The 10,649-nt window shown below is 42.5% G+C and overlaps 1 protein-coding gene across 1 annotated transcript; it reads right to left on the bottom strand.

Annotated features, from left to right (window-relative positions):
* Positions 1-1,806: 1,806 nt before the first annotated feature.
* On the bottom strand, positions 1,807-7,167 carry LOC147607234 (oligopeptide transporter 4-like). The gene is made up of 6 exons (XM_086790901.1): positions 5,928-7,167; positions 5,169-5,266; positions 4,502-5,065; positions 4,070-4,322; positions 3,782-3,964; positions 1,807-2,791 (listed from the first exon to the last, which is right to left on the bottom strand). The coding sequence occupies exons 1-6, from the start codon at positions 6,468-6,470 to the stop codon at positions 2,174-2,176; spliced, it is 2,259 nt and encodes a 752-aa protein (XP_086647027.1). The 5' UTR covers positions 6,471-7,167; the 3' UTR covers positions 1,807-2,173.
* Positions 7,168-10,649: the final 3,482 nt, after the last annotated feature.

Below are 10,649 nucleotides of genomic sequence, written 5' to 3'. Positions count from 1 at the left end.
GAGAAATTTTTGGTATATTAAAATAATAAATATTTTTATTTAATTTAAAAAGAAATTTTAGATAAATTTATTTTATGCATGAGAAATTTCTAAATGATAAAAGAGAAATTCTCATGACATTTGGAATTCAATTATTTAAATGATAAAAGTGAAATTCTTGGCATATTTGAAATAATGGATATTTTTATTTAATTTAAAGAGAAATTTTAGATAAATTTATTTTATGCATGAGAAATTTTTAAATGATAAAAGAGAAATTCCCATGAGATTTGGAATTCAATCATTAAATGTAAAAAATAGAAATTTTAAGCATATTCAAAAAATAGATATTTGTATTTAATTAAAAGAAAAATTTTTATGGTATTTAAGTAGAGAAAGGTTTAAATTAAATTTTGGTGACAAAACAGACATTTTCGCCATAATTCCACCTAGAGAATTAGGAATGATAAATTAAATTGGTAGTGTGTGGATAAATCACCAAATTGATATTTACCCAAAATTAGATTAAATGGAAGAAATTTTTTTATAAAAATCCGATATTCTCATATAAAACCTTTTCTTAATCTATTATGGTTAGAATGAAATTCATAAAGTTGGGATTTTCTTACAGTTAGAAGTTCAGTAGATGTTTATCTGAAGAAAATCCTTGGAATCAAAGTTAGAACTAAACCGAATAATTTTGATTAGACCACGACTGTGAGAGGGACGGCCACTAAACTACTTGTACATCTCTCGATCTGAATCAAGCAAAAACCTCGTGACCAATTCCAGTTCTTAATACAAAGAATAGACTACTGTTGAATTAGTGTAGTTTTTCCTTGACCGAAATCATCCAAAATCTAGTTGAAAATTCAGTCAGATGATGGGTAGATTACCTTGACAAACTAGTCACACCACTTACACACCCAATATGAAATTGCTTTTTTCATAGATTCAGCTGTCTTTAAAACAATCATTTAATAAGACTATAGTATCACTGATCATAATCCTCTAAAATATCCGGTTGAATCCTAATTTTTAATTTTTCTTTCATCGGTGTAGCTATGACATTATTGGTAACTAGAACGCTCATCACCTGTCTACTCAGGGACCTTTTTGATAGTTCCTAACTCATAGTACCCGGCAATATATTCACTTTTAAAAATCAAAATTGAATCTCCGTTGAAGATCAGAAGATCAGTAAGATCAAGCAACAGATCCTAAAAAATTATTGATGTAAGCCATTTTGATGGACATGATTGCAAAAGATGTGCGTATGATAGTGAAGCTTTCATTGCTTCCTTACCAGATCAGGAGGAGGAGGAGAATTAGATGCACGTTTGGCTACTATGGAGCAATAGTCGTAGGAACCCAGTTCTACAACGAAGATGGAAATGACATAATAGCAATTAGGACTATACCTTCATGGATTTGAGGTTAGGAGAAACAGCCCAACTAGAAAACCTAGAACCAAAGGGCAAGGAAAAGTCGCCTGAAGAAACTTTAATTTAATTGTGCCAATAAGGGGACCCTTGAGCCAAATCATACCTTAGAGAACGGAGAGAACAATCATCAGGCACTCCTTAGAGAATTCCTTGGAGTGAGAGACCCCCTAGTCTCAAGAGTGAGGAGCATTACTTGCAAGCGAACCCCACCAATGCAGCCGCACTTGCTCTTTAAACTACACACATACCGCCATAGACAGTCCAATTGATCCAAGCATATATCGAAATTCTTTGGATATCTGGCCGAGCAGTCATGGCAGCTTTGCTGTATCGGCTTATCTCCCTGTCACACAATTTGAGTGGTTGAGAATCACACATGTAATGAGAAGCACAATCCAAGTGCTTGAAAAGGGCGGCTGTGGAGCATTAATACAAGAATTGATGTCATTACAACTATGTCAAAAAGAGATGATCTGAGAAAATATGCACATAACTTGTTGCTGATGAGCAGTATTATTCAAGGCATAGTCTAGGCTCTAGACTGCTTGGATGCCATAAACGCTTCCATTTGCAGTGAAAAGATGGGAAATGTGTTTGCATGATACATATCATTCCAGTAGCAGCCGAGAGCGACACGAGAAATAACACCAACATTGACTATTTGCAAAGAATGGGGAAACCAATGGACTTAGGATGTTACAGCAGAGTCATTGCTTTAACACTGTTAAATACTGAGGACAAGCCTCATGTTAATGGTTCACAGGACAACCTGCTTTTACAATACCAGGAGCTGTGGGGCAAGTTGCGAGTGGACAATGATCCCCACCAGTTCCCCACCAATTCATCTGAACATTCGGGAGCTGTAAACAAAAATATAGCACCACGGCCATGAAAGCCAGTCCTGCATCCAGGGCAGCAGAGAGCACATAATTGTAGCGCTTCCACCAGCTTTTGTGGTACTTGAACACAAAGTAGTTGAAAATGGTCCCAACAACCACCCACGAAGTATAGTTGACAGCTGTTGCTGGGAGCAGCATCGCAGTGGCACCAAGAAGCACCGGCATGTTAATGAAAGGAATCCATGACACCTTGGGGAAAGCCCTGTGACACAGCCACACAATCACAGGTGCAATGGCCCCTGCTAAAAAGAACCAATTGAGGCTTGGGTAGACGCCCTGGCTCCCAAAGATCTTCAGTGGTCCAACAAGCCCCCATATAACTGATGCATCAAAGAAAACAGCATCACCTGGACAAGTCCAAGGGCTACTCGATGGCAGCAAATCTGTATTACATATATTCTCGATTGAGTTCAACAGCCACCATGCGACTCCCATGTTCACTGTCCCTGCTGCAATTGTGCCAATAACCTGTAGGGTATGAGGATGTTCAAGTCAGCACACGTGTTCATCGATGCACTCACATGTCAGCACATGCACATGCTCATGCATACCCACATACCCCATGCAGATGACCCAAGCATGCACATCCCCACCCCATAGACATGCACAGCCACACTAATCCATTTTGAAACAATTTGCAGTTAGCAATTGTAAAGTTGCAAAGGCAATTCAAGACATTAGAGAGCCTAAATTATAAGTGGCATTTTGAAAGCAAAACAGTAGGCTGAAGGTAAGTGTGTGCATGGCATGATAAACCCATAAGCCTTGAAGGTTCAGCATCTTGGAGGCCCATCTAAGACGTTTGATAAACTAGTCTCGTGTTAAGACCAGCTTGCATCTATTCACAAAAGCCAGACAATTGCTAGCGCCATATTGAGGTTTCCATATCATTCAACCTCCCCATGCTATCTCACCCCCTGTCCCTGTATGAGCCCCTCACTTATATCCCCCATTACAAACTACTGATGATAGGCTTGGCAAGAGAGGCTAATAAGGTCATGTTGAGCTTTAAGAGACTTTACAATGAGAAATTCATTCAGCATGCCAGCAGTTTTAGAGCAGGACCAGAGTGAGGAGGACCATACACTAAGCTTATCATGAGTAACTACAGCAGACGACCTGCACTCTTTCAACCATATAAGCAGCACCCATCTGACAAGCCAAACATATCAGCCCCTGAAGACTAACAACCATCTGCAAATTTGTGGCTACACCAATTCACCTTGGTTACTGTCTAGTCTGTCCTGTGGTGAGTGCGCGGGGACATCCGCTAGCTCATCACGACTTATCCTTGAAGTAAAAACTCCTCGAGGGAAGCTCAAGGGGCAGGGGATGGATGTCACAGCTTGCAACTTTTAGCGCACACAAGCTTTACTACATACAACCATCTGCTTAGCAACTCTCCAAACCAAAACCACAACAATCACCAAGGCATGATACAAACGATAAGGGACAAACCTGAACCATGAACATCGATCGCGGAGGAACCTTCATATAGTGGCCTAGTTTGAAGTCTGCCAAAAACGCAACGGCCTGGCTCACGCTCATATAGCCATACACCTTGAAGCAAACATTTGCAAGCGGCTTGCCCGGAAGTATATAACCCATGATGTACTCAGCGACAATGTTTAAACCCGGAGTCTGAACCAACGTAGGGCACACCCATAAATACATGCATTGCAAAATCCAATACAAAAGACAAAAAGCAATCTCCTTGCACATCACAGAGCATAAACAAGAGTTTACCTGGTTGGTGGTTGCTGTGATCACACCTACTGGTAGAGAGAATCCGGCTGCTAACACACATGCTAAGAGCAAACCCCACCAAGGTAGCTGGACTTGCTCTTTAAACCCCACACATACTGCCATAGACAGTCCAACTGATCCAAAGAGCAGAATAATCCACCACCATTGCGGTATCTTGGAATACTTTTGCATTAACCGCGTGTGGATATCTGGTCTACTATTCATGGCAGCTCTGCTCCGTTGCCATATCTCCCTGTCACGGAATCCAAGTGGTTTTGAATCATGCATGCAATGAGAACCACAAACCAAGTGCTTGAGAGGTGCTCACACATGCATTGTAGAGAACAAACACATGAACTAATGTTATTACAACCGTATAAAAAAACTGATCAAATACTGTAGAAAAAGCCTGTGCTGAGGAAATATACATACTTGCCATTGAAACAAAACACATGTGTCACTGTGGCTGCAATTGTTGCAAATCCGAAGCCATACACAAGAGCAAACACAATACTCAGGTGCACTTGGCCTTGTTGCTCATAAGCTGTATTATTCAAAGTAAAGTCGGGGTTCAAGACTGCTTGAATGTCATAAACGCTCCCACTGGCAGTGAAAAGACGGGACGAGAAGATGGGAAATGTCTTTGCATGATACATATCGTTCCAGTAAGCAGCCGGGACCAACACGTACATGACAAGAAAGAATCCCACACCAACATTGACTACTGCAAAGAATGGGGAAACCAATGGACTAAGAAGAAATGAAGAGACGCCCGACCAATCAAAACTGACGGCGCCCAGCCCGAGTCCTTGAAGGCCAGAGCCTATCTGCTGTGCAGTTACTGAATTGGGAAATGCCCAACACACCCATGAAAAGTATGTTAAGGTGCTGAACAAATAGCCTGGTACTAAGTAGTAGGAGAAACTTGCAATCATGAATATCAAGAAGAACTGGATTCTGGAAAGTCCTTTGGACGTTTCCTTCTCATGCAAAGTTCTGCATTACACAAGGAGCAAGTGGAATTATAGATAATCACAATAAGTTAGACAAAGTGATTAAAGCCTTGAGAGGAGCTTCTCACAATAAGACTCGGGTTTACCTGAATAATGACACCTGCACAAGTGTACTAGGCCACCACATTTGAGCAGGCTCAATTAGATATTTGTGGAAAAGGCCTGCCCACCCATAACCCAAAACCTGCATGCAGTTTGAGGATGCACATTAGATAGTGTGAAAAGTTTGCTGGTTTTTCCATAATCGTGCTGGTTTCGGATCTCATGCCCAATCTTACATATACACTTTGACGCCTACACATCTCCCCATTACACATATTTTCATACAACACATGTAGCCCCTTAGACTTGGAAAATTTGTAAGGGTGTAAGCTGTGTGTGGGTGGTGAATTCTCTTGTGTAAGAGTGTGTATCAGAAAAGTTCTTCGGCTACCTTCAAAAATCACCTGTTGGCACAAAACAAAAGACAAAGAGGGGTATCTTCAGGCCTTAATCATTACTAAACGCCACTTTATCGCCCAGAAGAAGCCGATAATGGACCCAAAACTTGACAGCGTTGAGTTAACCACTAAAGCAGGCAAGTACTTGTCCTTCTCATATCCATTAGCAGACACTGATCGCGTGTATGGTTGCTTGATGGCCCAAAAAAGCGCTGGCCCAAAAAGATCCTTTAATCGTCGCATACCGTACAAGCAGCCACTAATAGATCCCCAACAAACAGCCACTAAGTGGAGCATAATGGCCCAACACAGCCACTAACTGGACAGTAAGTGGCCCAGAACAACCACTATACAGTCCGTTAATCACCCACAGACAATGATTTCAAAATGGATCGAGAGGTTTACCTGGCTTGTCAAGATAATGAGCAATCCCGCCCAGAAGGAGATGCCTCGGTGGTAGAAGGCCTTCACGATGTCGACGATGCCGACGGCATAGGCATTGCCGATCCCAAAAGCACTGCCGGCATTGGCAAAAATGGTGATGAGCACATGCTCCTTTACATTGAAGGGCCCTGGGTTGAGTGAGAACTCCTGGTTGGAGAAAGGCAGTCGGTAGGTCTTTGTGGGCAGGGCGTAGGCCATGAAGCGCCCAATGGGGAGAGCCGCAACCTGCACTGTGATTGGGGTTACTATGAGAGGCTCTGTGCGATAGGAGAAGAACTCATTTAAGAAAGACAGCATCATGCAGGACATTAGCCCTATTGCCCACATCCGAAAAGTCCATACTGGTAGAGATGGGTCATCTGTTGTGCCCACAGTGAGGGCCACTTGCTCCACAGGGGACTGGTCTTCTTTAAGTGTCCCCCCTTCTGTTTGGACTGAAAAAGCATACTTCCTCTGTGTACCGTTTTCCATAAGTTCTGAGCTGCCTCCAGTACCGTGTTCCATGGTCTCTCTGCTTGCATTAAAGCTTCTTAGGGTGAGAAAGAAGAAGTACCCACAACAGTACCCAAGATCTGTTTGAGAATCTACAACTATAGCGGACTGTCTTTCCCCTTGCAGCGTTCAAGAATTGCATGTAATTGCAGTAAACCCACCAAATTGGTGGCCTCTACGTCTAGAAAACCCATCAAATCGCTTGCCTCTACTTCCACTCTCTTGCGGATAAAATTCTCACACTATTTTTGTTCTGGGTTTTTGATACTCTGCATGTACTGGCCTATCAACAGTCGTAATTACAGAAATGTGGGCGAGGATATAAAGGATAGCTAGAAACGAGCCTTATTCTTGCTGATGAGAAGAGATTCTGATGAATCTTGAAAGTTGATACGATTGCCAACAATGATCGCCTGCTTCTTCTTCATGTTGGCTCCACAGCAGTCTTTTCGCAAGTCATCAAATTATACACGTCTACCTCATAAGGGGTTTACAGTAAGGGTGCCCATCATTTTCAGCCAGGCAAAACTTGCTCGCTCAACAGTGAAGGACCGTGGATGACCTTGGGAAGTGATCCGTAAAGGTGGGTGGGTCACCCTCGTCACACTACAACACATCAAGAGGGTACATCAAGAGGGTAGAAGCGTTTTTGGAAGGAAAATATCGAGGGTTTTCAAGATGTTCAGCAGCGATCTATTGCTGTTCCGCAACGCTTTTTCGCTACCCAGCAACGTTTATAGCAACGAAAAAACACTACTATATTGTAAAAATATCTTGCTTTTTTGCCATTTCTTTTGACGCCGTGTAGTTTTATCTTTTGAATACGATAAACTTGTACTCTAAGTTTTTTTTTTTGCAAGTTTTTGCCGTGTCTATCACTTCTACCTCTCCTGCCCTATCCTCCTCAAGCTCAAGCAAAGTATGTCTACTGTTTTCTTTCATTTCCTATGCAAACAAGCTTTCTTGTGAGTATTTCCCTTCTCTTTCTTCTCTTTGAAGGTTTTCTTTTCTTCTTTTTTCTTTCTCATTGAAGCTTGACCCTAATCCTAGCTTCTACATAGAAACCCTAATAAAAAGATTTGATAAAAGCTCTCTAGTGCATGCACGTAGCTATCGAAAGCTCCCATTACATGCCAGGTACTACCTAAGCATGCTAGTGGGTAGCTTCCTATGCATGCCAATAGCAACCAACGCATGCCAGTAGCTTCCTATGCATGCCGGGTGCTACCGATGCATGTCAATGCTTCCTACACATGACGGTAGCTTCTAAAATGTTTACTTGTTTGTATAACTATAGCTTAAAGCAGTGGACCACCCCCTATGCAAGAGAAATATGATTTTACATTACAACGGGTTTTGCAAGATCTATTTGATAGGGTGCAAGATGAAGGATGGATTGTTATTACTAGAGAAGATGCTTGGCAAGCATGGCAAGTAAGTACATTCCTAAACCCTAAACCTCTTTGTTTTTGCAAAACTGATTCTCACTTATGTTAGTTTTATTATGTTTTAGGATCATATAACTCAAAACGGTGATGCAAATGTCCATGCCGATAGCAATGAAAATGTGAGAAGCGAAGGGGTTGGAGCTACAAGGAATAATACCCATCGCACAGCATGAGATCTAGATAGTCCCTAGATCCATAGGTTTTATTACGCTTTATCTTGTATATGAGTTTTTCGGAAACATATACTTATGTAATCCGCTAAGTATTATAATTGAATTTTAACATTCCTAAAACCATGGTTTGCAAATGTCTTTTCTTTTTGGTATTTGTAAGTTTTACATTACATTTGTCCACTATGTAAAGAGCTGGGGTAGACTGGGGAGTCTGCATAGGACTCCCCAGTTTGCCCCAGTTTTTTTTTATTATATGAGCAGTGAAATAGCACTGCTGAGTGAGCAGCGCAATATCGCTGCTGAGCAATGAAAAAGCGTTGTTAATTTTGCTACTGATGAGCAGTGAACCTATTTATAGCAAAAATAGCAGTGTGTTTAGCAGCGATATAGGCTTCACATCTCCGTACCCTTCTAGTTATAAAAGCGCTACTATTTTCGTTGCTAAACCCTCATTCTATTGTAGTGTCACTAAAACACATGGGAATTAAATGAAGCTGGAGACATGGGATCGACGAGCGACTGGCGAAGTCCCAACCCGATTTTGGGAGTGACGAGGGCCGTCGAATCTGAGGATCTAAAAACAGGCCTAGTTTACTATTTTAGTAAACTAGGAAAAAAAGAGCATTAGAGTGATCGACAATGGGTGACTGGTGCAAACTCGTGATATATCTCCATCGTCCCACGTGGCGAGCGCCTTTTATATGTGCAGACTGGGATCGATGTTAAAAATCAGCCCAATGTGGGGTCACATGGCATTTGGCACGGGGGGTACGTCTTGTCGACTCGCATATGGGGGCTTGTGGTGTCTGAGTGTTCATTGCTGTGGGAAACAGGAACTTGGGTGTTTGAGAGAGGACACATGATTCACTGCCCATATCTGTGCGAAAAGGAGAAGGTTGGTCGGCCTGCATCCCTGGTTCACTGTGGGTTCGCAAAGGGAACCGAGCTAAGGCTTACATGCAACAACAAGTGCCATAGTGGTCCAAGACAATGTCCTAGGTTCCAAGAAAGGAGGGGCTTCCTTCATGGAATAGGAGAGCGGTTGCATGCTACAATGAATGCCTTTGTGGTGGTACAAGACATGGCCAACCGGGGTCTCCGTTTCAAAAAAGGAGGAAAATTGCATGGAATAGAAGAGCCTCGGGCAGAGATTCCTCCCAAAAATCTGAAAGGGGAAGGGGTGAAATCTAGCAAGTCGCTTACACTAGCAAAGGCGACATGCAAAGTGCTTAAGATAACGAAGAAACAGGAGTCACCACCCACCCATGGGATTGAAGAGGAGTCTGCCTAGACTCCAAAGGGAGAAGGGAATGTAACACCTTGCAAAGCACCAAAATTGCGAGTCATGCGAGGGGGGTAGTGGATCCTCTGCAGCATGAGGAGAGGGCCATTAAGGAGTTGATGCCTTGGGTAGAGGTTCCTCCCAAAACTCTGAAAGGGGAAGGGGTGAAATCTAGCAAGTCCCTTGCACTAGAAAAGATGACATGCAAAGAACCTAAGATAACAATGGCCGAGGAGTCACCACCTGCCCATTGGGAGTGAAGAGGAGTCTGCAGAGACTCCAAAGGGGAGAAGGAAAGGCAACACCTTGCAAAGCATCAAAATTGCCAGTCAAACGGCATGCGAGGGGGCAGTGGGTCTTGTGTAGCATAAGGAGATGGCCATTAAGGAGTCGGTGCCTCGGGCAGAGATTCCTCCCAAAACTCGAAAAGGGAAGGGACATTAGGGAAAATTTGGACTCAAATTGGGCCCTTTAAGGATTTGTACACATTCTCTCTCTACAAAAATGGGCCATAGTGAAATTTTTACAAATCAACTCAGAAGTGAGTGGAGTTTAGACATTTGGAATCTACTCTTCGAGACCTTCCCAATGATATATAGCATGATGGGAAATTTTGCATATTCAAGAAGTCCCCAAATTTGGTGATGGCGTGCCATCACCAAATTTGGGGACTTCTTGAATATGCAAAATTTCCCATCATGCTATATATCATTGGGAAGAGTAGATTCCAAATGTCCAAACTCCGCTCACTTCTGAGTTGATTTGTAAAATATTTCACCATGAGCCCATTTTTGTAGAGACAAAATGTGTACAAATCTTTAAAGGACCCAATTTGAGTCCAAATTTTTCCTAATGTAAAATCTAGTAAGTCGCTTTGCACCAGCAAAGGTGACATGCAAAGTGCCTAAGATAACGACAGCCTAAGAGTCACCACCCACCCATGGGATTGAAGAGGAGCCTGCAGAGCTTAAAGGGAGAAGGGAAGGCAACACCTTGCAAAGCACCAAAATTGTTAATCAAACGGCATGCGAGGGAGGTAGTGGATCATGTGCAACATGAGGAGATAGCCATTAAGGAGTCGATGGAGGAGAAAAAAGGGCCAAATGACGAGGCCAAGCAAGATGGACAAGCCTTGGTGCTGCACCAGCAAATACAGGACCTGGTTAAGCATGAAATGTAATAGCTGAAGGCTAAGCTTTCTATTCCACAGCTAAGCGAACATGCTGCTTATATTGAGGTTCAAATGGAGGATGCCAAGATAGCCCTGCTATACCGAGCAGATGAGGCT

The sequence above is a fragment of the Cibotium barometz genome, chromosome 55, assembly GCF_041138505.1.
Source record: "Cibotium barometz isolate CiBa-2024 chromosome 55, ASM4113850v1, whole genome shotgun sequence".
Taxonomy (NCBI): Eukaryota; Viridiplantae; Streptophyta; class Polypodiopsida; order Cyatheales; family Cibotiaceae; genus Cibotium; species Cibotium barometz.
The sequence above is the reverse complement of the archived record's forward strand: the minus strand, read 5'-3'. Positions and strand labels throughout refer to the sequence as shown.

Bases quoted from the DNA above. Each gene is read 5' to 3' on its own strand.
- LOC147607234 (XM_086790901.1), bottom strand. From the start codon at position 6,470: ATGGAACACGGTACTGGAGGCAGCTCAGAACTTATGGAAAACGGTACA. The intron at 5,267-5,927 runs GTAAACCTCTCG...AACTGCATGCAG, and splicing joins TCATTATCTTGACAAGCCAG to GTTTTGGGTTATGGGTGGGC. The intron at 2,792-3,781 runs GTTTGTCCCTTA...CATACCCTACAG, and splicing joins GATCGATGTTCATGGTTCAG to GTTATTGGCACAATTGCAGC.